The sequence below is a fragment of the Psittacula echo genome (genome assembly GCF_963264785.1).
Source record: "Psittacula echo genome assembly, chromosome: 2".
NCBI lineage: Eukaryota > Metazoa > Chordata > Aves > Psittaciformes > Psittacidae > Psittacula > Psittacula echo.
In genome coordinates, this window is record NC_137737.1 from 28,513,040 (window position 1) to 28,540,402 (window position 27,363).

The following is a 27,363-nucleotide window of genomic DNA, read 5'->3' on the forward strand; positions in this document are numbered from 1 at the left end:
TTTTGTTTTTTTTTGCCATTGAATAGTGTTTGTACTACCTTTGTCCAGGAAAAAAAAATCTAATTAAACAAACAAACAAAAAAGTATCTATTTCTAATGAGTGTTAGAGGACAAATGCTCATGTAAAATCAATGTTAACTTCAGTTCATAGTTTCTCTTACCTTGTCAGTTCTTTTCCCGGTGCCTACTAAATAATTATGTCCCCTTTCATTGTAACAATCTCATTTTCCTACCTAAAATACTTTGTTCATGGGGAAAGTGAGTGTATTTTTTTCTGGCTGTGTGGAAATGACACTATGTCTTGAACAAGTAGATCAGTTCAGCAGCTGTAGACATGTCATACTCTGATCTATTTTACGGGGAGGGAGCAAGTGGGTGATGCTATTATAGTCTTTAGCACCATTATTGCATCCTATGTTTCTATTTCAGCCTTGTAACCATTAAAAAAATTATTTTCAATGCCAAGTCTAGATGTGTTAGTGGGATATTCTTCCCTCATCTCATTCATAAGACAAATCTGCAGGATAGTAACATCTTTATGATCTTTAAGACCTACCTGACTTTTCATGGGATGTTCAGGATATCTTTAATATTTTTTACCTTCCTTTGAAATGCTCTTTTAACCTTCTTACTGGATACAGCATAGTCCTGTGTGTCTCATCAAAAAAATTAACGGAGTTTAGTGGCTAGAATAAGAGCTGTTATACTTGGGTTTCAACTGTATTAAACTTGTAATTCCATCTCTGAGGAAGTAAAATAGTCTATTAAAGTGAGTTAAAGTAAAACTGACTTCTAAGTAAATGCTTTTGTCTTGTTAAGTCTTAATACGTGTGTGATTGAAGTATTTTGCTGACTGTTTTTCCAGACCAAAAGGCAAAGAGTTCATCTAAAGGGCAAGAGTTGGTCCGTTTATGCTTGTTTCGTAGTACCACTTCCTTAGTATCTGCAGGATGAAAAATCATGTGGGGTATAATAATTTCTTAAAAGCTTAGCTTTCCTTCTCGCTTAATTTCAGTTGCTTAGCTTTTCGGAGCTAACAGTCAAAGCAGTCTCTCACGGGGTATGTCTGAAGTCAGCTGCAGTTTGCCACCATGAGGCTGCCTGTAGTTCTTGAGCGTGCCTATTCTCAAGTCAGTTCTGATATCTCTTTGTTGTGATTCTTTTGCTGCCTTGTTTCATTTTCGTAGCCAGTGAACATTGATCTTCTTAGGGAAGAATTCATCTTGTGGTAATGTACCCGTTAAAGCAGAATTTGTATTCATCTCCCTAGTATGTGTTTACCTCTATAGAGAGATATGAAGTCTCAGCCCTTCCTGTAGAATGTCATTACTTCATTACTTCATACACATCTACTTGGCTAGGGCTGCAGTCTGGCCCTTTTTTACACTGTTAATCTTTTTCAGTGACATACCTACTTAAGTTTTAACATCCAGCATACAAAGCCATGAGTGCTAACTACGTCAGATAGCTTTATATCTAAATTATTCTTGCCTGCTTTTTCTTTTTTAATTAATTCCCATGAAGTTATGCAAAATACTTGTTCATGTGTCTCTTAAAAACAAACCAAAATTCATGTTAGGAAGTAACTTGTTAACTTATAGTTAGCAGTTAGATATCATAACATAATTAATATAACTTTAGAAAATAAAAAATCTGATTTTGGCTCATGATTATGGCAGTGTCCTTAATATTTAGTGTACCCTTATCTGAGCTGTGCAGGAAAACAATGGTGATGCCTTAGCTATATCAACATATTCAATCTGTTTATACCATTTCACTTCTGTTATGTGTTATTCAATTATTTCTTCTTGATATACTCTGAATTGTGTGCTTGCACAGATAGCTTGTAGAAAGTGCATGCATGGAAGGGTACTGAAACCCTTTGTGTATATGGATAAAAGCTTTAATTTGGTAGTTCTTGTTTCATTTTGTGTTGTTTCAAGACTGATTTATAAAATTTTGATTTTTAGTACACCTCCCTTCTATTCAGGATCTGAGGGATCTTAGGGAACTGAGCTCTTTCCACCAAAAGCAGAAGGCAAAAGACGAATGTTGTTTAACCTGTGTTGCCAAGGCTATTATAAAGTGTTAATCTTCATGAAATATTTTTCACCTTTACTTCAAGTACTGGTGCAGACCCCTTATACTGAGTGTTGTGCCTGTCGTTTACCTTCTGCCTTTTCTTTGTGGTTTGGATATTTCTTACTTTATCTTCTTCCCTCTTTCAGTCCTAGGGAAGTGAAAGAACAATGATGTGAATTGCAGCTCTGCCAACAGCTTTAGGCTTCTGATGTGAGAATTGAAATTTCTTGGACCATCAACTGCTTTTCCATTTAAAAGAATTGGCTATATCATCAAAAAACATATTGATCCTTAATCACATCTGTATATATGTGATTGGCTGCCTGTATTGGTGTTTCTAACTGCTGACCAAATAAGAAGTGGTTCTGAGGGTGCTTTTTGACTTTCACAAAGCATTCAGCTGAGGCTGTTGCTTTTCAGACTTGGGGGGGGGAAAAGTGGTAGATCTGTAGTATTAATTTTTCTGTCTTTCATCTTTGTGGTGTTAATCTGTCCCTGTGCAAAGCTGGTCATAGATTAGTATTGGGAAAAACCATAGTAACAAAAAATATAAGATACAAATTTCTCCTTTTTCTGCTTTTCATTTAGAGAAAAGACTAAAATGATTTCTCATTTGCTGTGTTGAATATTCTCTTGATGAATTAGCCATTTATAGTAGAAGCTTCTGGTTAGCTAACAGAAACACTGAATAGTCAGGCTATGTATCTTTCTCTAATTCACACAAGGTTTTAAACTAGAGAATAAAATATATTAATTTCTGCTATAGAGACAGAAGCTCCTAGTGTTTCTAGCTTAAAGGTGAAAATACATAAAGGCATCGAAGAAGATGAGCACATATTTAAACAATAGCGTATTAGAATATTAGTATTTATTAGCTTTAAAAGTGTCAAAACATTCAAGAGACAACAGATGTATAATCTATAGCTAGTTATTCCTAAGGCTTAAATCCTATTGAATAAAAGAAGGTAAGTACCTTTCCTGTCCTTGCCTTCTTCATTACCCCCAAGTTACTGGCATGTATTTGAAGTTAAAACTGTGAACTGAAAGGCTTAAAAAATAAAAAAAAATAAAATAAAATTTTATATAGATATAAAAAAAATGCATTTTGATATACTGTTTTCTTTAAAAGAAAACTAAGGTTCCTTATAGAAAATAGGTAACAAAAAGAAAACCCCAGCTTTTTAATAGTTAAAATACCCCAACAAAACAACTCACCCCAAACCAAAGCATTAGTTACCTTTTAAGCATAGTGAAACTAATACTGAGATTTTTCTAAGCAAGTTTTTGTCCTTGAACTGAATTATGGTGCTACTAGCATCATTGGGGTTATGATTTTAAAGTTATCTAGAAGTATCTGGAGCAGAAGAGCAAGTAGACCTGCTTTTATTTTTTTGTCCTCAAAGGCAGAAAAACAGATAAAGGTGGCTGTAAGGAAATCAGAGTATCAAGTGAAATTTTGTTATGTATTACCAAGTTATAATTTTGTGTAGCTTTTTTGTTGTTGTCCTGGAGTTGTTACCTCCCTGTGTCTGAATTACTGAGCCTCTGGAGTACATAGGCTGATTCCCGGCTTGGGAATCAAAACCTTCAAATGGCATATTTCAGCTTTGTTGGTAATTTTATTCTAATCATATAAATAAGAGTATTGTATATCAACAGCAATCTATGTTAAAAAAATGTATTACTTCAGCACATTTCAAGTCTGAAATAACTTTGTGAGTCCCTGTGGTCACAAATGTTGGTCAGCTGGCCTTTAAATTGAAGGCTTTGAAATTTTGTAAAAATCTATGCATATTTAGCTTCCCAAAGCTAGTCTGAGCAGCAGTAACTTCATATTCCTTTTCGTTTTTTTAAATGTTTGGCTTTTTAAAGGTTAGATGTTTTGATTATGCTATAATTGGCACAGCCCTTAGGCTTTTATCTATCTCTTAGTAAAACCAGCTCTATGTTTATGTTTTTGTACCCTAGTGTCATAACCCGTAAACAAATTACTGCTATTGTAACAAGGTTGAACTTTTTGTAATGGTGGTTTTTTTTTTTTCCTTTATGCTTTCATTATATCGTAAAGAAAACAATAATAAAATTAACTGCTGTCATACATAACTATAAGTCATAATTTAAATATCAGTGTAGAATTGTGAGGGAAGAAGTCAGTGCATTTCTGATCTAACATTCTTTTAAAATAAATGGTCCAGGAGCTCATTTATTTAGATTTTTATATGCTGAATTAAAAACAAAACAAAAAAGGCACCGGAAAACTCTAGCACACCAAAAAATTCACAACCCCCAAAAAACCAACAGCTTGGGTTTGACTTCAATTTTCTTCTAGATTTATACGTTGAGTCTGTTCTTATGTTCTGTTAATACAAGGCTGGGAAACTTTATACTTAGTGTTTTGTCAGTTGTTTTGAGCTTCATGTGACACTGCAAAAGAGCACTGTACTAGGAGAGTAAACAGTGAGAATTGTCATTTTATAACTTGCCGTGAAATATTTTCTAGAGGGGGTAAAAGTTTACTTGTTCTGCCTGGTATTTCTTTTTCATTTTAGAGGTTTTGTGGTTACTCTTTTATTTGGAAAAAGCAACTCAGAAAAACATCTTGAGCAGTGTGAACATTCATTTCTTCCTTGTACATCAGTTGGGATCCCTAAGGTAAGGAGAGCTTACTGTTTTTAAATTCTAGATCAGATTTTATAACTTTGAATATTAGATTGATGTTAGAATCAGTGTTAATCTAAGGACTGTACCCATTTCCCAGGATAAAAGAACCTGCTTTTATGTTTTGAGTCAGCTGCAGTGTGCAAGTAAAATGCAGGATTTTTCCTTTTTTAAATACAGGCTTTTTAAGCATTATGGGATGTTTGTTTGTTTCAAATATTGTTTTTGGCTTCATTGTGAGAAATTAATTAAGATGTGATTCGCTAATATTATCTGAGAGGGAATTACTGAACCATTCCTTTACAGACTCCTTGTGTGTGTTGGGGTTTTTTGGCGGGAGTGATAGCTCCTCCTTGCCTTTTCTTGTAAGATTGTCGTGATTATTTAGGATTCTTCTGTCACTGGATCTGTAGTCTCTCCAGTTTCGATTCTTTCAATTGTTTGTGTCAGAAAGTTGCTTGCCTAACTGAAGTTTAAACTGTAATAAAGTCTAGATTTACAGTACTTCAGAGATGTAGAAGTTACCATCTTTGGCTGTCTTTAAGACAAGCAAAAGTCCTGCAAATTCATAGATAAATGTAGACCAGCAGTGACATCCCCCTTTCAAATTTGTAATAGCCAAGAGGTAGAATTTCTAGGAATTCCTGGTTTATGAGCCAATATATCTTGGCAACTCAGATGTTTAGATATGTCTTGGCCTAATGCATTTGCAGTCATCAGAATAGAGAAAACACTTTAACTCAAAGGTTTCTAGTATGTTACGTTTAATCTCACAACTCTTTTTACTGAAATGTACCCTTTCTTAGCTGTCAGGTCATTACAATTCATGTTGTCTGTAAAAGGGTGTGTGTGTTTAACTTTCTTATCTGTAGCACATAGAAATCTGTTTTGTGATTCAGCAGTATGTTTTTTGACCACAGACCTTTTTCTGTCAATGGTTCATAGCTCAGTTGATAGGTGGCCTTTTCACTTAAGATTCCAGTCTGTTGAGATAAACCTGGAACTTACGTATAAAATAAACCATAAAGTAGTATCACTGATCCAAATGAAAAATACGTAGTTTGAGGCTGAAAAAGGGCAACCAACTAATGATTCTATTCTGCTAATGAAACCTCATTTTGGGGGACTAAGGTGCTTGATGTTATATAGACATTAGTGCTTAAATGGATTGTGGAGTATTGCTTATGGCTCATGTTTTGAAAGCAGATTTACTAGGTTTTGCATCTTTTAAGTTTCCGCTACATCGCTGAAAGTTTTTTTTATGATATTGTTACTTTTTGAACTCAATATGTATGTATGCCCTGGTTAAATGAAAGAATTATATGTTGTGGTTTGGTTGTTGGTTTTTGTTATGTTTTGGTTTGGTTTTGGGGTTTTTTTGTTTGTTTTTAGGTTTTTGTGTGTTTTTTTTTTTTTTTATCCTTGCCAATTTAGTAGTTTGATTTCTGATTAGAGTGTGGATTATTGACAAATCACTCTTCTCAACTGACCTGTTTTGGCTAATCTCTGGATTTAAGTTCTGTAGTATGAAGGTACTTATTTTTACTTGGCTCACCAAATTATATTTGCTTTCAAAGTGAAATCTATCTTCTGCAATAGTGTTTCGTATTTCTTTTTTGCCACTGTATTACAATAATATTAGGTAGCGTAGGAGAGCTTTTCAGTAGCAGAAAAAGGAGTGCAAGAAAAAAGGGGTCCTAGCCAAAACCAAATATATAGTTTGCTCGGAATTCCTTCTTGCCATTTCTGTATTAAATGTCTGCTGAGTTACCTTTATTGGAAAGTAATATTTTTAACTTTTTTTTTTTTTTTCATGTTTAAAACCCTTGTGGCCCTAAGTGGTCTTGAACAGCAAATATTCTTTCAAGTGGCTAGTGTATGTTATGCTTCTTCCATGATCCAAGTATGAACTGAATTTTCCTTACTATGAAATTATTTTGTGATACTGTTTTTTGAGAAGTAATCTGATAATGGAGGTTGTTTTTAAGAAGCTCTTTTCCTCAAAGTCAGTCAGATTGACTGCCTGATTGATTGTAGAGGTTTTGGTTATTTGGGGATTTTTTAGGCTAAGATGAATGTTCAAATACTTGATTTTAAGGAAATCAGTTATAAGTTTGAGCACCAAAGTTGTGGATGGAAATATTGCATAGAATGTACTGGACTGTAAATTGCAACATAGGATTTGGTGCCACTTATTATACTTATTGGTGAATATATAATGAGTGCCTCATGGCAAGGAGAAGCAGTTAAGTTTGATGGCAGATTAAATAGTTTTGTTTTTTTTTTTTAAGTCTGTTTTATGTAGCTTTTGTGGCAGAGGTGTACTTGATGATGCCATAAAGTGCTGGCTCTATAAAATACAGTTGTCTGCAGTTTTATAATAAAAGTGTTGAATGGAAGGTAAATTTAGAGCCTTCTAAACTTTTTACTGGAATGCTATTTTCAATTAAAGTTATAGATTCAGCCAAACTTTAACGGAAGTGTGGAATGTTCAGTTGTTATAATTCATGTCTCTCATACTTCATCCAAAAGACACAGAGTTTCTGTAGGCAAGGGTACATTATTGCCAAATCACTGTAGGATAACAATGATAACTTAGAAGTACTAGTTGCATATTTGAGACTGACTAGTCTCTGAATCTTTTTATTTTGAGTCAGTTGGTCATGTACTATGTTACGTATTTGATACAGATGTTTAAGTCCTCTGTATCTTGTGCATTCACGAAATCTGTGACTGCAGGTATGCAATTTGGAAAATAGTGGCAGAGTCCAAATGAGGCATTTTTCATATCTAACGGTTTCCAAGCACAGGTTCAAGAAAGGACTTTAAACATATCTGCTAGTGTTTCTTATTTTGCAGCTGAGCTTTCTTGTGTGTTTCCGAATGTGGCTTTATGTATGCAGTTCTCAAACTGAAAACAATATTTACAATTTAACAATTATAGGATTTTATAGTTTAGTCTCTTCTCATGATTTTTTGGCAATTTGAACTTTACTGTGCTTAGTAGAAAAATTTAAACATGCCATTCTGTATTGTTTTGGTAATTTTAACACTGTCAAGACAAAATATTTTGCCGATTCATTAGTATATAACTGGGAGTATTGTTTGAATGAGTCAACATTATTCATATTAAAGTAGTGTTGAACTGTCCCCTTGTCTTGAAAGTTTAAAAATATACAGATTTTTCCAACATAATATTACTTTTCCATTGGGATACAGAACTGGTTAAGTAGGAGGAAGAGGAATGTTTTCTGGCCTCAGTTATTTCACTGCCATTCACTGTTAACAGGTTTGAATGAGAGCTACTTAGGGAAAGCCATGTGGAATAGAAATACTGGTCATATGGTTTATAATTTTTTCATTTATGGTTTTTGCCAGTTCTTCTGTGTTTCCAGTGTAGTCATAACTTTCTCTCTCTATCAAATAATAAAATAGCTTGATTTATTTTGAATAATAGTGCAACCTGTTCGGTCATTATTTCTGTGAAAATAAAGGGATTTATTGCAGATTTCTTCTTAAGTTTGTAGACTGACACTGCATTAATCCACTCAGAGAAGCACTGATAAAGGGCATTTTTCAGTGTGTCACTTGCAAAAAGTCTGCTCTGATGAAGTTGTTATTGGAGTTAACTGCTCTGAGTTGCATGTCCTGCTATAAGATAATTTTTTACCCCCCATCAATTACGTTTTAAAGACTCATCTGCCAAGTAGTGATGGTACAGAAGAGTAATTTTTTTTCTGGCATATAGAATAAACTGAAATGGATGAAGAAATTGAGAGGAAAAACCCCGAACAGCTGAACAATTGCATTATTTCCTTCTTATCTAGTGTTTTAGCAAGCTTGCTCCTTTACAGTAAACAGGTAAGAAGTAGGTTTTCAGGTTAGTTCCTCACCATTATTTACTATATAGTGATATTGTTACTCAGAGAGGTGGTAGATGTCCCATCCCTGGAAACATTCAAGATAGGATTGGACAGAACTCTCAGCACCTGATCTAGTTGATGATGTCCTTGCTCATTGCATTGGGTTGGACTAGATGATTTTTAATGATCTCTTCCAACCCAAACCATTCTATGATGCTATGATTATATGTTTACTGCTCTCTACATTTCATGCTACCATAAAGTCATTACTGGAAGTGTGTGTGTATGTATATATCATGAACAGTAGAGCGGATTCTTAATTATAGATAAAATCTGCAGAGTTACATTTCCTAATCTCTTTCAAGTGCATAGAAGAAATGAAACGCGAAGCCAGACCAATTAAGATTGACAGAAGACTGACGGGTGCGAATATAATTGATGAGCCTTTGCAACAGGTAAGTTTGTTTTGTTTGTTTTGGTTTTTGTTGTTTGTTTGTTTGTTTTAATTTTTGTGGGTTTTTTTTTTGTTTGTGGTTTTGGGTTTTGGGTGGTTTTCGTAGGGTTTTTTTTTTTTTTTTTCGCAAGTAGTGACTGTGTGGTATCTAAGTACTTGAGACAAATACAAGTTGAGAAATTCTATTATATTTAAGAGTATTATGTGAGTTGCATTGTTTCACTCACAATTTCATAAGGGTAGGGGGTTGTATGGTTCACTATGTTTTAAGATGATTGCTGTTGTATTATCAGGCACAAGAAGTTATTTTTTGTTGTCTTGTGTTCATTAGTTCATCCTAATTTTTTTCTTTTCTGATTTCAGGTAATCCAGTTTTCTCTGAGAGACTATGTGCAGTATTGGTATTACACGCTAAGTGATGATGAATCGTTCCTTCTGGAAATCAGGCAGGCTCTTCAGTATGCACTTGTTCAGTTTTCTGCCAGGTAAGATTATCTGTGTTTATGTCAATACACTGCCTAAACAAGTGGACACATACCTTTGTGGGATATATGGTAGTAGATAAATGATTGAATTTATCTATTAGCATAGTTCAGAGCATTTTATAGAACATGTAAAATTTTAAGATCATAATATAAGAACTACAGTCTTTGCTTGTCCCTTAAAGAATGAATGGAGATGATCCTTGTAGTCATGGTCTTTTGCGAAATGGCCTTTTCAAAATTTAGATTAATATCTAAAATTATTGAATCGCTTTTTTTTTTTCCCCTGCAACTTAAGCATGTAAGTTGCAGGAATTTTCACCTTTTTGTATGCAGGTGTGTTTCATAAACAGCAGGGCTATTCCAAAGGTAAGTCAATCTGAAAGCCTTTAATTCAAACATCTGTATCAGCTCTGATAACTTTTTTAAAGTGGCATTACTCCTTAATATGTAAGAATGAGAAGTATTTTTAAAAGCATGGTAGTCTAGGGAACAAAAGGACATGACATGAATGTAAATGATTTTTTTTTCAATCAGGGTTGATTCAGAAGAAATGGATAGTTTGTTAATTGTCCAATGTTTTTTATGCTATTTAAATAAGTAGTAGGAAGTCAGGAAATTCATCTGGGAAATTATTTATCTTCAGTATGGCTTGTTTCTCAGCCCAAGTACCACATGCCTTTTTATCTGTCTACACATTTGTTAGGTTTGATTTTTTGGTATTCATCCACTGTGCTGATTGTTGTCTGTTTTCTCTTCAGAAGTGTTTGTGGGTCACCTAAATGTAATAAACTTAGCAATTTTGATGAGTTGCTGTTCCTCCCTCTGTTACTTGAAAACATAAATCACTGTGCTTTTCTGACAAGGTCTGAAATGGAGAGCTAGGTTTAAGCTTGAAAAAAATTATAATAATATCTCATTGATTGAGAAATAATCGAAAACCTAGGAAATAGTGTTGGAAACAGCAAAAACTAGGCTAAATAAAATGTACATTGCAGCAAGCAATCCTGTGCATGAAATGGACCTGGCTTCAGTGTTTTTGTCTATTTGGCAGAGTTACTTCATTGAACAGGATCAAGCACTGGGTTTGTGTCAAAGCAGGTCAAGTTATAGCAAATTTGATTGTATTTTTTTTCCCTGACAGTACTATAGCTCTTCAAAAATAGCTACTAGTTCTGTGCAGTTGTGGTGTTCTGTACAATGGGTTTCACAGGGCTGCAGCAGTTGCTGTTATTAAGAAAAAATGTAGTGCAATGACTGTAGTTGGATATGGCTGTAGTAGTGTTAATACCATCATCTGGGTATATTTCATATACCCAGTGAGCTTCTGGAGAGAATGAATGCAGTGGGATATTGTGGGGGTTTTGTTGGGTTTTTTTTTTTGTTTGTTCTGTTCTTTTTTCCTCGTTGTTAGTTGCACCTTTTGGCGATTGATGTAATGCTGCCACCTAGTGCTGTTGTGTGTTTTGTTGATTGTGTAGATGGTTTTGATTGACTGCCCTTTGGGACATCTCTGCTTCTTATTTTCACATTTTCACATCTAGATTTTGCAGTAGGCTTCCCTCTCTTCCAGAGCTCCTTATCCCATTCTCTCTCTTTAAGGGAAGAAAGAGCAGGTGAGGAAGAACACAGAAAATGAAGTGTTGTAGAAGGATTCTGCTATAACAGAGTAGAGAGAAGTCAGGTGGAATATTCAGTGGAATCCTTAATGCAGAGTAAAGCCATCAGTAATGTCAAGCTTTGCTAGCCTTTTCAGTTTGGCTAGTAAGGCGTGAATATCATTGGAATCTCTCTGCATCTTCATACCACTGAGGAAATAGTTATATGAAAATCTAACTGTGGCTATTTTCTGACAACTAACCTGTGTGCATTGCTGGAGATTCACAAAAATTACCTCTTACACAAGTTTGTGGAACCAGTTGTTGATAATACTAGGTCACTTGTAGTTTCAAGAGAAACGTGTTTTTTCACTCATATGTATACTGCAAATTCAGAAGAAAACTATTTTGTTTCGGTGCCTTCCAAAACAATAGGAAGTACAGTTGAAGAAGACCTGGGGGGTATTGTAGTTTTAGGTTGTAGGCTGTTTACATCAAGGTTTTTCACAAATGTATCAGAACACTATTCCAGATACTAAAGTTGACCTTAAAGTAATTCAAGCATAAATATTAATATGGTGCGAGAGTGGTATTTTACAATATTTGCTTTGTTTTGAGTGGATAGGCAATTGAGAAACAGATTTATTTATTTGTTTTTTGATGTTTACTGTCTGTATGGCTCTTGGCAGGGAGGAAGGACAAGTAGAAATTCATTATTGTTCTTTGTGTTCAGGATGAAGAAATTAATTTTCATGCATGTCCTTTTCCAATAGGTCAAAGGAAACAGACTGGCAGCCTTATTTCACTACACGACTTGTTGATGACTTTGGCACTCATCTTCGAGTTTTCAGAAAAGCTCAGCAAAGAATAGCAGAGAAAGGCGACCAGATGAAAGGTAACGTAATGATGTAAAGATGTTTTTTATTTGAGTCTGAGTAGGCAGGTGTCTTACATGTATGAAATACAGTTAGCTTTGTAATTCAAGTTTACTCTAAAGTTTCTAATCTTTACAAAAAAGTATGTTTCTTTTTATTTTCTGTTGTATAGATCAAGCTGAGGAACTTGTAGATACATTCTTTGAGGTTGAAGTGGAAATGGAAAAAGAAGTCTGTCGTGATCTAGTCTGCACTTCTCCCAAAGATGAAGAAGGTCTCTCAATATTATTTTCTCTAGTTACTTTTAGTGTAGCAGACTAAATGAAATCACTTAACAGTTGTGTTCACAATATGAAATATACTGAAATCTTAACGTGTGACTTTCAAAGTGTGATTATCTACTTTACATGTATATTTTATATTTCCTAATTTATGTTTTCTAATTTGTAAATATTAATGCTATAAATTATAAAGAGGTATGTATGTATGTAGCTACTCTTCATTAGGAAAATTTTAAGATAGAAATATGTTAGAGATAAATATGATAGATAGAAATATGCCTGAGAGGCAGTGGATGGCTTTGTGTATTCTCACTGCCTTTTGTTAAATCTGCATTACAGTATCACAGTATCACGGTATGCTAGAGATTGGAAGGGACTTCAAAAGATCATCTAGTCCAATCCCCCTGCTGGAGCAGGAACACCTAGATAAGGTTACACAGGAATGTGTCCAGGCGGGCCTTGAATGTCTCCAGAGAAGGAGACTCCACAACCCCCCTGGGCAGCCTGTTCCAGTGTTCCGTCACCCTCACTGAGAAGAAGTTTCTTCTCAAGTTTAAGTGGAACCTCTTGTGTTCCAGTTTGTGCCCATTACCCCTTGTCCTATCATTGTTTGCCACTGAGAAGAGCCTGGCTCCATCCTTGTGACACTCCCCCACTCCCCTTTTATATATTTATATACACTAAAAAGGTCACCCCTTATTACTTATTCCTTATTACTACTCTGTAGTCTTTGTTTAAAAAAATCAGTTATCTTTTTGGGCAAAGTGTGAAGGAGGGGAAGAATCATCTCCATATGTTAAATAAGAAAAATACAGTTAGTTTTTGCTTTTTGGAGTTTTGTTTTCTTTTGTCTAGGTTTTGAGACCAAGACCTGTCTCAGATCAACACCAGTGCAATTTATATTCAGTCTGAAAGTTGTTACTGTGATACTTGGACTTTAAGAATATATATGACTGTATATTTGAATTTAATTTTAAGGATTTATCTGTTGGTTTTTATGATATCAGATAAGATGTGAAATAACATAATATAACATTGTTCTGAGGGTTTCTTGTTCTCCTTCCCTAGGATTCCTAAGGGATCTATGTGAGGTTTTACTGTATATATTGCTACCTCCTGGAGACTTCCAGAACAAGATCATGCGATACTTTGTCAGGGTAAGTACATCCCAATTCTTTGGTTTAGTGTCATAAAAAAAAAAAATAAAATCTGAACTGCTTTTCTTATTTTGTAAAATTGATCTAATAATAGGTTATTTTAAATGCAGTACAATCTTGGTACACATTTAATATCAGAGAGGTGTTTGTGAAATGTTTTTGAAGTTCCTTTTACCTTTAGCAACATTAAAGAAGCTTAACAAAATGGATGTTGTTTTTCTTGAAGTATTAATGTTACATAATGTTAATTGGAATGGAGTGTGCTAATGCCTACTGAATGTTTCAATGATTTTTTGTTTAGTCTCTACACAGGCTACATTGTTGCAGTCATATTAGCTTTATGAATAAATGTATAAAATGAGTTGTTATATTTTGTTTTTCAGGAAATCCTCTCCCGAGGAATTCTTCTTCCATTAATAAACCAGCTCAGTGATCCTGATTATATTAATCAGTATGTCATATGGATGGTAAGATTTATAATGTTTAAAATGAGGGACATTTCCAGACTATTTTCATATAGAGCTTTTCTTGTGTTCCCTGTAATCATGGCAGATAGATATCTGATAGGAAAGTTGTCAGTGGATATATCAGCAGAGATGGTGAACTTACGACTGCTATGTTAAAATATATCTATACATCATTATAAAAATATATATATGTACACACACACACATTCACACTATGTCTGTATTATCTGTATATGGTTGTGGTGGTTAGGCAGAAGTTGCCTGGCTGAGGACAGATAAATGACAGTATAAAGCTTGAGTCTCCTGTTGAGTTTACTTAGCTGTTCAGGAAGTGTGGCAGTAACTGTGGAAGTTTTTTCCTTGACTGTTTTTACCGTGTGTTCCTTAAAGCTTAAGAGGCCTCCAAAATGACAAGTAGTGAGATGGGGTTTTTTTGCTTCTGCTAAGGAATCTCAGGGTGATTGGTTTAAGGATATTTACTTTGACATCTCTCCAGTGCACCTGCAACCCCCCACTCCAACATTTAAAAATAGTACTGTAAAGTAAAATTAACATAAATAGAATATTCACACTTTTAAATTCATGTTACTGATTTTTTGCAGAGCAAGCTAAAACTTACAGTTTATTATCCCTTATAGGTCAGAATCAAGTATATCTCCCCCCCCCTCCAGTTCTCTCTACTTTTATTCATATATTTTAGTCTTATAGAGTGTGTTCAATTACTATGCTGAAATTTGGATTTCAGTGTAAAAGTTCTTACGTATGGAATGAATTGAGGTGCACGTATATAATGTTCCTTTCATTCCAGCCACTTCAATTTCATGTAAAAGCTTGCATGCTGCTTTTCTGTAGGAACCTACCTTTAATAAGAACAAATACCGCTGCTCATATGGACTAAGCTTTTCAATTTTTGTTTCTCCTTTCCTCCTACGCGTGTTCTTTATTTGTAACTTAGCCTCATTCTTTATTTACTGAGCACTGCCCCCATCTACATCCAAAGATAGAATTTTTATATAGTTTTTTATAAAGCTTTCTGTTATGGTAGTGATGTCCCAAATACTAATTTTCATAATTGCTTTCTGAGACACAGAAGTAAATGTGCTGGGGGAAAGCTAAGGAAGAATTAATGCTTTCAAAAATTTAATAGAAGTCTTATGAAATGAAGATTGCAGCAGAAATTAAGGTCAGAAGTAGAGATGACTGAAATAAATTCTAGCTTCTTTTGGAACCTGTGATATAAAATCAGATTTGAATGAAAATACTCAGTTTCTGAAAGTAAGAAGTTTAATTCCATGTTTCTAGGCACACTACAGTTTGATACTAATTATCTTGCAGTAAAATTAGAAGTTAATCTAAACTTGTCTCTGTTCGGTGTGAAATTCGAGTTTCTATAAAACATTTGAATTTCAAGTATTGCTTGTACTATTCAAAATCTAGTAAGATTTTCCATTAGATTAGGTCAGAGGTAGCCAGGCTTCATTCTTTGTGCTCTGTGCAACTCATGTCAGTGCACTTCTGCAGTACGGACCAAGAACTGCATTTTCATAGCAAAACAAGTGTTTATAAAAGATGTGGGTGAAGTGACACTGTGGCTTTGGATGATAAAACTCAACCCTCTGCACCTGCATGCACATGCTATAAAGCTTCCAGCCTTTTCCTGATCTCCACATTGCATTCACAACACAGTTTTCAGTGATCCTGGTGGCACAGCAGGCTTCCTCGACTTGCACAAATTCTGTTGAGTCTCTTGAGCAGGTTCCATCTATGCCAATGGTGGGAAAACAGTATGTATTGAGATACCCTTTGTCAATACTATTAAGCTATCTGAATTAGGGTTTCAGAGAGGATATTTATTAATTAAGTAATTTATTTTTTTATTTTCCTTTTTATTTTCCCCAGTAGGTTACGATTACATTGTAGAATGTTTTCATTCTTTTTCTAATTCTGTATCTTAAGAAGCCATTATACTGGGACATGTACACTTGCAGGGGACCTTGGCAAAGCTGGAACCTTTTCAGTGGTCTCACCAGTTTCTGCCTGCTTAGCTAAGGAGGTGGGTAATAGCAGAAGATGTTTGATGGGGTTTTGGACAAGATCATCAAGTAGGCTGATGGATTTCCATGTGTCTTTGTACTTCTTGAAAACAGAAAATTATGGTGTGAAATAGGTTTTGACTTCAAATGGTGCTTCTTCCTCAGTCTGTAAAATTTTAATATCAAAAGGAAGGTTTAGAAGTAGCAAAGTGTTTTCAGAATGATGCTTCACAGTACTGTATCAGAATAATTCACTTAATGAAAAATCATGTCCTGCTTTTAGTTATATTACATTATTTATACTATAAAACTTTCTGTTTCAGATTCGTGATTCCAACTGTAACTATGAGGCCTTTATGAATATTATTAAATTAAGTGATAATATAGGAGAGTTGGAAGCAGTGAAAGATAAAGCAAGTGAAGAACTTCAGTATCTTCGATCTCTAGATACAGCAGGAGATGGTTAGTGCTATATTTTACAAAATACGAAATGCAGATGCCAGCATGATTTTGTGCTTGTTGGGTTGGGGTTTTGGGTGTTGTTTTGTTTTGGTTTTGTTTTTTAATTTTTAACATCTAGACTAACTGGTTAGGTATGTGTACTTCCTATTGAATTGAAAGTTGCCTGACTGGTGGTTTTGAATTTCAGTAACGCTTTAGTGTTGGTAGTCAGTTAACTGTTAATCCAAAAAAAGGAGAAAGAAGAATATTTATTCCTGTTCACTTTTATCAGTAAAGTATTTAAAACTGAAAAAAATCCTCTTCTCTTCAAAGCCAGTGTGTTTTGTATGTAGTGCTTCACTTTTTGTATGGTATTTTTACAGAATTTCAGAAAAAGAATTTATTTACTCATCTGCATTGCTTAATCCTCTATGTTTTTTCTTTCAGATATCAACACTATAAAAAATCAAATAAACAGTTTATTATATGTTATTAAAGTATGTGATTCAAGAATTCAGAGGTTGCAGTCAGGAAAAGTAAGTGTTTCCGATTTTTTTAGTTCCGAAAGAGTAAAGTTTCAAGTGAATTGCGACTTCAGTCTAGTTTTTAATTCTTGTGTTTTGAAACACAATTTGAAGCATGCAGTTATAGCCAATATATTATACAACTATATATCTCTATATATATATTAACTGTAGTTAGTGTGGTATTTGCAGTTTAAGTACAGAAAAAATTTCTAGAGGTTAAAAAATTTAGAGGTTTTTTGATTCTGGCTTAGGTAGTTTAAATATGTCAGTACATCTTAAACTGTTCTTAGCCTCTCAATACAGGAGTTACACCAAAATGTTACATAGGTGCAAAGCATCTTTGTATTTATACACCTAGATTCAATTCTTTTTTTGCTGCTCCAGTGCATACCTTATGGGCTTCAAGCTTTACTACTTTTTGGCAAAGCTCTCTCTTCTTGCTGATAAAGGTACCTCTCACTGATTATTTCGCAACACCTTGTAGGCTCAATGTATTGCCTTTAGTTAGACATATTTACCTGTTTAGTTCAATGCAAAGCCTAAGGCAAACTGGGATTTAAGTTTGAACCTCATGTTATTTTGCTTTCCTATAAGTCCGTATGTTTCACTTTGCTTAGTTTCTTGACTCTATTAATTGGACCTACATGTGGCTCCAAGGTAATGTTAATCTGGTGCATATTGACTGTTAATATGATTAAGTTTTCTGCAGCTGGACCCAGAATCATTACTGTACCAAGATGTTACATTAATGGAAGAAAGTCGGGCAGAGATTAAGTTGTGGTGACCTATACCCCATTAAATACCAGAATTAGTTCCTCCTGTTAATTAATTTTCACACTACTGTTACTGTTGATGAAGGATTTGTAGTTAATTTGATCTTTATAGTGTTACATGAACAGCAGTATTTAAAACCAGTTTCCCATGTAGCAGAAATAATCCATGTTGACGACAAATAGTTATGATAACATGACCTTACGATCTTGATCTTCACTTATTAGTGATTGTGAAAGTAACTGTGAAGAGGCTGCTTTATTATCTATATTGTAAATTATTTTGTATTACATCTGGCTTGTGGTAAGTAGAAGTTTTAAAAGCTAATTAAAAAAAAATTAAAGCCTATGAACCCACTGAACTGTGTCTTACAGGAAATAGATACTGTGAAGCTGGCAGCAAACTTTGGAAAACTTTGCACAGTCCCTCTGGACCATATTCTGGTAGACAATGTTGCACTACAGTTTTTTATGGGTAAGTGGTAATTTCTCTGATTTATTTTATTTGTAAAGAATATGCTAACTCACAGGATTGTTCGCTCAAAGTCACTAAATACAGATGTTTGAGAACTGAATGTGTATAAGCCCCTTGCCAGAGAGAACTGAAACATTTTTTGCAAATCAATCTATAGTGACTGTTCAGAACACCATAGTACTTACAAGAACTTGTATCAAGCTTGTTTGAATACTGATCTCTCTCTAAGACTATTCTTGCAATGTTTCGTGGTCTGTCACTTCAAGTTTTGTTCTGTTTAGGACAGAATCATTGCAAGAATTGCTTGTAAGTTTATAATTAAAATGACCGAAACTTACCACAGTCATTAACTTTTTGCTGGTCTCACTGAAGCAATTGGAACTAATGGTTATAGATGCTAGATTGAAGCTTAGCAGATTATAAGGCTACTGAAGGTTGTCTATTTGAGAAGCTAAAATACAAGATTGATTTATGTACTACTTTAGGTTTATCCTATAATCAAGAAATTCATGGATTAAAGTTGTAAAATTTAAAAATTAATTTTTAATACTTTCTAATGTTTGATTATCTTCCGTGCATTAATTGGGCTGCTGATGTCATTACCAAGAATATCCATCAGTTTTGGTGGTGGTGATAATCCTTTTAATGCAATAGAGGAAAATACAGTACACCAGAGAGGAAGAAGTCCAGGAGGTGTCTGGGATGTGTGGAAGATAACTTCCTGACACAGCTGTTGAGGGAGCCAACTAGGGAAGGGGCGCCCCACTGGACCTGTTGTTTGCAAACAGAGAAGGTCATATGATGATTGGAAGCTGTCTTGGCCATAGCTATCATGAAATGATAGTTTTCAATTCTTGGAGCATTAAGGATGTGCGGGGGGTTAGCAGAAGTACCATCTTCGCCTTCTGGAGGGCAGACTTTGGCCTGTTTAAGGGCCTGGTTGACAGAGTCCACTGGGAGGCAGTCATGAAGGGCGAAGAAGTCCAGGAAGGCTGGGCACTCTTCAAGCTGTCTTAAAGGCACCAGAACAGGCCGTTCCCATGTGCCACCAGACAAGGTGGTGGGTGTTGGTCTCTTCTCCAAAGTATCAAGTAATAGGACAGAGCAAATGGCCTGAAGTTGTGCCAAGGGAGGTTTAGACTGGATATTACGAAAAATGTTTCACTGAGAGCATTGTCAATTGTTGGAACAGCCCAGGAAAGTGGTTGAGTCTCCATCCCTGGAGTTATTTAAAAAAACATGTAAATGTGGCACCTAGTGACAAGTTTTAGTGGTGTTGGACTCTGATCTTAAAGGTATCTTCCAACCTAAGTGATTCTATGACTCTGTGTGCATGACCTGTTAGAATTTAAGTTTGAACTTCCTCTCAACTTCTGTCGTGCTGTAAAAGTCTGTTATAGCCACACAGTAATGTTGGATTCACTTTTTAAACATGAATTTTAGAACTCTGTGCTTAATTCCTAGACTTTGCTCCCAATTTCGTTTACTAATTATCACCAATATGTATGTAGTACATTTTATTTTTTGACTCTAGATGAGAGTCAAGTGTTCTGAATGCATAACCAGAACCTGAAGTTCAGTATGTAGTTAACATCATAGAGAATTCCTTTTTTAAGATGTGCAAGAATAACTATGATTGTGTGGTGGCTGTTTTCTGTAGATTACATGCAGCAGACCGGTGGCCAAGCACATCTGTTTTTCTGGATGACAGTGGAAGGATACAGGGTTACAGCACAGCAGCAGCTGGAGGTACTTCAAAGCCGGCAGAAAGATGGAAAACATCAGACTAATCAAACCAAGGGTCTATTAAGAGCAGCTGCATTTGGAGTTTATGAGCAATATTTATCAGAAAAGGTAGGAATAACTTCTGCCTTATTTGCAATTTATTCTTTGTGCAGATGCTTCCTCGGTAATCAGGCTATGTTAATGTGAAATGGATGTAATGTAGCACAAGTTGTTTACTAGTTGGCATTTAAGCTATTACTTGTGTATCTTCTTCCTCCTTATGTTAAGCAAATGTCTTGCTTTCCTCCCCCAACCCCCCTTTATTTAAAAAGGCTCAGACCTAGCACTGACTGTCCTGTCAAATGCACTAAATGTGTTCCTCAGAAGCTGACTTTCTAGAATGGAGAAAAATTAGACAAAATGTAAAGACAGAATAAGGAATTCTGGCCCTCTCCTTTCCCTTCCTTTTGCTCTGCCCTCCACCCCTGCTTTTAAGAAGAATTGTTTTTTTTAAACAACCCAACCCAGTATTTTTACAAACCTGGATTAAGAATGGATTTTCAAATGACATAACTTCCTGTGCCTCTCTACATTGTCTAAGTTGCTCAAATACCACCACTAGGTATCTTTCAATAAGCTAAGCTTGAATGCTTCCAGTAGTCTTGTAATAAGTGTCTTCTATGAAATAAAACACTTGTCAACTTGTGCTAACAAAGCATCTTTGTTCTGAATTTGTGTATGCATAAAAATCACCTCTCGCTCAAAAGTTTCCCTCAACAAATCCCCCAAATATGTTGTAATGCTTGCCTTTCTGCATCATTTCTTTAACTTTGGTTTATCATCTCAATAGTCTTATCGACATGGTCATCTGTGTAGAGGTTGCTGTGTTGGGTTTTTGAGCCAACTGAATGCTCACCATTTTGAAGTCAGAAGCCACCTAACGCTAGATCTATTCCAAAGCCAATGAAGTCAGCCTCTCAGCTGTGCTATCAAGTGAACTGCTTTGAGTCTGATTCAGTGCTGGCTCCCTGTCTCTATTACAGAAGATGGGGAAAGCGTGTGAACTTTGGCTTATCTAGAGGAGTGCTTAATGAGTGGTAGTTTGAAATGTGTCACACTGAGAAATGACTGGGAGTCTGATGGCTGAAACAGTTAGCATGCTGATAGCTGTAATTGCATAAAAAGCCACCATGATTACAGCTACTGGTAAACTTTCCAGAAAGTGTCAAGAGTTGACAAACTGTTAGCCTTTCCTCAGATGTTTGAGGAATTCATACATCTGCTTTCTGGTTTGTTCTTGATTTCTGAATCTAGATCTTTCTATTCATAAGTAAGTAAATAAATTCTGGTTTTAGGCCTGAGTAAATCTGGTTTAGACATTGCTTCAAAGTAACATGCATAAATTGTTTTTGAAGTGATTCTTAGTATTTGATCCTGAAACCTCTGAGTTTTAATACCAACTCTGAACTTAATTTTTGGTGGAGAAGGGGGTTTACAGTGCTCTTGTGTGTCCTGGAGATACTAATCAAGGAATTCCATTTACTTAGAAAATTGCAGCATTGTGTGGTATTTTATTTGTGAAAATAAGACTTTCTTATTTTTATGCTGCAAAAGTTGATTTAGATCTCTGTGCAGGCATCTCCAAGAGTTAATATTGATGACAACTTAGTAGCAAAACTGGCAGAAACACTGAACCATGAAGACCCAACACCTGAAATCTTTGATGATATTCAGAGAAAGGTATACTTTATTTATCCTGTATTTCATAAGAACTCTTAAACCTTTTGTGAGGTAGGATTATACTGTTTTGGCTGAACTGGAGATTTTCAGGAAAGCAGTATGCAGTGTCTTCCCTCTCTTCCTTTACCTCTTCTCACCTTGTCCCTCTAAGTGTTTGCAGGTCTACATTTATAGTTTATCAACAAAGAAGGACTCAGAGAGAACGTGTTCTGAAATGAGTAAAGGCCAAATATGTTTACAGTGCAATTGGAAAGGTTAAGAAGAGAGGAAGGAAGCATTTAAAGTTCATGTACTATTGCCCTTCTTATCTGTGCATGTCTCACTAGTTAAATATTTTTGGAGACTATATTATACTTCTAGCACAGTTAGTTTTCATAACCTTTCTGTTAAGTGTAAGCCTGAATTGAAATTTCACAGACTTGCATTAGGGTTTTAAAGGAAACCCAGACACACAGAATGCATAGATGTTGTTCAAGCAGAATTTAAGAAAGCTTGCCTGATTGAAGTAAAAAAGCTGACCTTAGAAATACTTTTTACATTTAATCAATCAGGTGTATGAATTGATGCTGCGAGATGAAAGATTCTACCCTTCGTTCAAACAGAATGTGTTGTATGTACGTATGTTAGCTGAGCTGGATATGCTGAAGGATCCTAGTTTCAGAGGGTCAGATGACGGTGAAGGAGGTAAGCTCTATATCTTTAAGAGGGATTTCATGGAACCATTCTTTTTTTTTTGCTTTAAAATGAAAATCAGGAAGTTATCCACATTGCTTTTGAGAAGTTCATGTAGTATCACATCTGATTTTTAAATTAATGTTTAAATTAATGTTTCCTTCTTGTGCTGCTTTTCTGTAGTAACTTTATTAATATCACTTTTTTTTTTTTTTAAGCTTTGGAAGTAAGTATGTTGCTAAAGTAATTGTGCAACTTTTTTTTTTTCCAGAAATATTTGAGGTTGTTTTAACATTGGGTTGTTTTGATACAGAACTATATTCATATTCTTCATCTGGAAATAGAAATTGAAAGTACATAGGAGATGGGGCTTTTTAAAGCAATTAAAATAATTCTTCTCATTACCTGAAGTACAAATCTAATGGAAATTCTTTAAGTATTCAACTGACTCCTTAGTGAAGCAATTTCATGTGGTGCTATCAAGTTAAAAGGAATATTCTTCTGAGTATTTATTTCATATCTGTAGCTGTATAAACTTACATGCATTTCCCTTATGTGTCTTTACTGAAACTTTGAAATTTTGTGCAAAGTCCAGTTGTCCATTATTTGCCATAATGTTTTTGCATTTTTATTTCTTGTGTGTGGCCCAACATTGGAGCAAATCTTCTAACCTTTTTTTCCTTTCTATTTCCTCACTGCTCACAGAATCATTTAATGGGTCTCCTACTGGCAGCATAAATCTGGTAAGTGTTTGGATTTTTATGGGTTTTTTTATTAGTAGTATTTTTTCACCCCCAATAGTAGGAAAATTATTATTAAAATAGCTTAGGTTATGTATATTAGAGGTTTTACTTCACTGCAGCTTAATTTCTGAAAAAAGTTCTTGAATTGAAACACATGTAAGGTATCAATCAGCAAGATAAAACTGTCCCTTTTGTACTTTTCTTAATGAAATTTTGCATTGTTTGTCACAGAAACAATGTGTAATAATCTATATTTAATTTATGCAAAGCATATTTTCTTATTCCTGCCTTTTTTTTAATAGACATAAATTTGATGTCAGGTGAAAACAAATCCTTTGAAATCAAGATCTTGACGGATAAAATTCAAGTAGACTGTAAAATGAGGCATTTAATAGATTTTCATAGATTGATTGTTGCTTGTGGGTTTTTTGAGTTAACATTTGATTTGGAAACATAGAAGTACCTGGAATTCACTCAGAATAGAATCTTTGTTTTCTAATCTGGCGTTTTTGATGTTCAGTTCTTGGTTTGGTTGGTTTTGGTTTTTTTTGCTTTGCATTTTGTTTTTTTTTTTTTTTTTTTTTTTTTTTGTTTTTTGTTTTTTGTTTTTTGTTTTTTGTTTTTTTTTTTTTTTTTGTTTTGGTTTTTTGGTTTTTTTTTTGTTTTTGTTTTTGTTTTTTGTTTTTTTTTTAGCAATTCTTGGCTGAGTCAGTTTGTCAGAATCTTTGTTACCTGAATGAACCAAAAATTTTAAATATGCTTCTGCATTTGCCAGTGGTTGGATAAGTATAAAGAGAACAGTATACTTCTACCAGTCTTTTTCCAAATAACCTGTTCCATATAGATCTTCCTAGATTCAAAATGTTTTAAAACAGAAATCAAATGACAGCTATTTAAAAAGGAAAAAATCATAAAAATTTTGATGTATTTCCTCCCCTTGGTTTTTCAGGTTATGTGTAGCTGAGCCACAAGGTACAAAAGGCTCAGCTGGGCATATGAGAGTATTTTTCCAAATCTCTTAGTTTTAGGAAGGTTTGCAATCTGCATACAATTTCCTGGCTTTATGTGATTCACAAGCCTTTCCAATTCATTCTTGGAAGATGCTGTAGCTCTCTAGCAGTTCCAATGCATTGGTTAGGTCATGCTTGCACGCAGAGGAAGAGAGTTTATTTTGTAAAGGAACACATTTAACATAAATGTAAATGTGTTTCCCTGTGGATTGTGGGGTTTGTTTATATTTTTTGGTTTTTTTGAAGCTGGGATTTTTTCTGTATAGTTTTCCTCTTGTTTATATTTTGAAATACAAAGAAAAGGGGAGGTGTTCAGCTGATACGATTTACACAAACTCCTGTTAAGTACAGAATGCAAACTTAATTTAGCAAAATTTTTTATAAATTGGCATACAACTCTGGTGATATTTCACAAGAGATTCTTTTGATTGACTTGGCTCTTAAAAAAGATCTTTCAGATGTCTCAAGTACTTTTTCTAAGAATGTTCTGACATGAAAGTCATGTTTTATGGATGGGGTTTGGTCATTGCAGTGGCTCCTTTAGCTGGTTGTTACCTGCTTAGTTTCATATGGCCTTTCCAAACTAAGCTGTAAAGTCTTAAAACCTTTATCAAGCACTGTTGCAATGCAAATAGACAATTGCATGTTACAGTTGAAGGTCTTGATTTTTTTTTTTTTTTTTTGTTTTTTGGGGTTTTTTTTATGAAAATATGTTTGCAGAATAGTACATTTATTATTTGCATTAAGAATGAAGAACATTCTAGGAGAAATGCATAATCCTTTATTTATGCTGAAGAACTTTTGCTTTCTGTAGGCCATATTGTCTAGGGTTTTTCGATGCTTTTACAGGTGTTTGAATACTGGTAGATTAGTTTTTCCTGGCTGAATTCCATGTCAAGAGCAAATTTCTATACACATAGTTTAGCTCCCTTGTGTTAGTCAGTTACATGAAGAAAAACAGACCTTGGAAAGGTGACTTTAAAGGTCAGGGAATTTCTGTACTTTTAGCTAATGACGATGTATTAAATAAGATGGGGTTGTGGTGTGATATTTTTTCCTTTTAATTAACTTGTGTTCCTGTGAGTATACCTAATGTCAAAGATATTAGGTAATGTTAAATAGAAACTGTCTGTTGTGCTATCTGCTCAAGCTTCAACCATTTCATTTACTCATATTAACTGTTGCTGTATAATGCCTTGCCACAGGAGTAGTTATGGTAGTGAGTTGTGTCATGAGATACTTAGGAGACTTCTTACTGCAGTACATGTTAAAGCATAGTTAATGTGTTCAGACCTTTTTAATGACATCATTTATTTAGTATCTAAACTTGATAGCAGAAATATATTTTACTCGCCTTCTATAGTGGATGTTTAGCAGAGACTGATTAAGTGGTTGAGGCAGAGAAGAGCTGTTCCTTCCAGACAGCTTGAAAAGGAAGGAGTGGAGTATTATGTTGGGACATCATGGGAATGATAAAGATTCAGATGAAGAGTGAACAAGAGCAGAGTCTTTATAAATAATTTGTTTTCAAGTTCAACCTATCTTTTGATTGTAATTCCATAAGATTTAAGGCAACAGGAATTTAGAAACTTGATTAATGCCTATTAAGGTTTTAATTTGACAAAAGTTTTTCACCCAATAATCTTGCAGAGCTTTATCATGTTAAATCTTAGTAGTCAGATGTATTAGTTTGAAATAATAGCAAAGCTACTCTAAAAGACCCATTGGGCTTCTTTTGGTCCCAGCAATTACTGAATAGGGAGACAGGGCATTAGCCAGCTGAGGATGTACCTGTTCATTTTTTATGGGGGAAAACATTTGAGAAAAGCTGGGTTTTTTTACATGCAGCAGAGAAATCATTTAGGTTTTACTGCACTGTAACTCTTGTGTAGTGCTTTCACTTAATTAAGAGAAAACAAAAGGATATAAAGATAAACCCAAAAGATCTGTTATACAACATTTGTAACAAATGGTTTGGGTTCCATTGTTTGCTTTGGGGTTTTTTTCATACACAGTAAAGACTATTTGAAGCTGTACTTCTATTAGAGTTGAGGTATCAAGTGAAAGTGGCAAATGTTAGAGTGGTCACAAAATTGTGAAACTGGTAGGGGAAATTAAGGGCTCTACTCTCTTAAGTAGAAGAAAGGCTTTAGTAACCAGGCAATACAAACACTTACTTGCATTGTTGCAGTGCATTAAACTATTCTATTAGTGTAGTGAACTGAAAGCTTGAAAATTAAATGGATGAATCAAAAAGCCTCTCTCAAATGAGATGTATCTGTGATCTCATTCTGTCTTGCCTATTTCTTCCTTTTCCTCTCTCTCCGCCACCCCACAGTCCTTAGATGACCTTTCAAATGTCCCTTCTGATGAGACGGTTCAACTTCATGCATACATCTCAGATACTGGTAAGTGAATCTGTTATGATGGTTACTTACTCGGTTTCTGCCATTTGTTTTACATTTTCTAATATTACAGGCCCTTGGAATCCTAATCCTTTAATTTTTTTAGCTTCATAAAACATTTGAATTCATATTTTCTATGAAGTCCATGTAATGGAAATCCTTATAGAATTGGTGCTGTAGGTCATAGACTATATACCTGTACTTGAAATGTGATTTAATTTTTATGTTTATGGTAATATTACTTTTCATGTATCTGGAGAATCGTTCATTAAACCTAATATTAAGTAGCATTTATTTTAACAGTGATTTAAAGGACAAATTCTGAAAGCCATTTTTGTTTTTCTAGTCACACAATAATAATTCTTGACTGTTTACTTCTCTTACTATAATAATTTTTGCTATTTTTTGTGCTTCCTTGTTGACTTACCTTAATTTACGGTAGTGACTCATTACAGTGATGGCATTTTCAGTAATCTTCTGAAAAAAATTGCCTAGTAATAAGGTAACCTTTTCTTTATTACATGAGAATAAATAGCAAACTTCTCAAGTATTATTTGCAGATATTCTTGTTATTTGCGATTGCACTGGTTAATTAAATTGTAAATTGATCTTCAGATACTTTTTTTTTTAAAGTAATAATTTTAAAGTAGAAATTTTTTAAAAGGTAATTTAAAAGTTAAAAATTAGAAGTTTGGGTTTTTTTTATTAAAATGGTGTGTAATATTTTTTCCAGAATTAAACTTAGATGTTTCATTGTTTTGATCTAAGAAAGAAGTTAAACTTAGAACCACACAAATCACATTAAATTTATAATCTTAATGGCATTGTGTATTGATAAACTGTTACCTTGAATCTGTGAATCTGTAGTATTTCAGTTGAACCAGGGGTATGTACAGATTCATATT

General features: G+C 34.4%; 1 protein-coding gene across 10 annotated transcripts in view; it reads left to right on the forward strand.

Moving 5' to 3' along the window:
* The window catches only part of SNX13 (sorting nexin 13), a 71,578-nt gene that overhangs the window by 27,178 nt on the left and 17,037 nt on the right, over nucleotides 1-27,363 (forward strand). For 9 of the 10 annotated variants that reach the window (XR_013956288.1, XM_080611298.1, XM_080611306.1 and 6 more), the window contains 15 exons: nucleotides 4,632-4,734; nucleotides 8,969-9,058; nucleotides 9,421-9,542; nucleotides 11,911-12,032; nucleotides 12,185-12,286; nucleotides 13,362-13,450; nucleotides 13,834-13,917; nucleotides 16,274-16,412; nucleotides 16,839-16,927; nucleotides 18,064-18,163; nucleotides 19,824-20,017; nucleotides 21,524-21,628; nucleotides 22,180-22,312; nucleotides 23,006-23,043; nucleotides 26,392-26,461. Coding sequence is in view for 9 of the 10 variants with exons in the window: in XM_080611298.1 (XP_080467424.1) it covers nucleotides 4,632-4,734; nucleotides 8,969-9,058; nucleotides 9,421-9,542; nucleotides 11,911-12,032; nucleotides 12,185-12,286; nucleotides 13,362-13,450; nucleotides 13,834-13,917; nucleotides 16,274-16,412; nucleotides 16,839-16,927; nucleotides 18,064-18,163; nucleotides 19,824-20,017; nucleotides 21,524-21,628; nucleotides 22,180-22,312; nucleotides 23,006-23,043; nucleotides 26,392-26,461 (1,580 nt within the window). In the remaining variant the exon portion in view is untranslated. The remainder of the gene's footprint in view (nucleotides 1-4,631; nucleotides 4,735-8,968; nucleotides 9,059-9,420; nucleotides 9,543-11,910; nucleotides 12,033-12,184; nucleotides 12,287-13,361; nucleotides 13,451-13,833; nucleotides 13,918-16,273; nucleotides 16,413-16,838; nucleotides 16,928-18,063; nucleotides 18,164-19,823; nucleotides 20,018-21,523; nucleotides 21,629-22,179; nucleotides 22,313-23,005; nucleotides 23,044-26,391; nucleotides 26,462-27,363) is intronic. The other variant, XM_080611305.1, reaches the window with a different exon arrangement.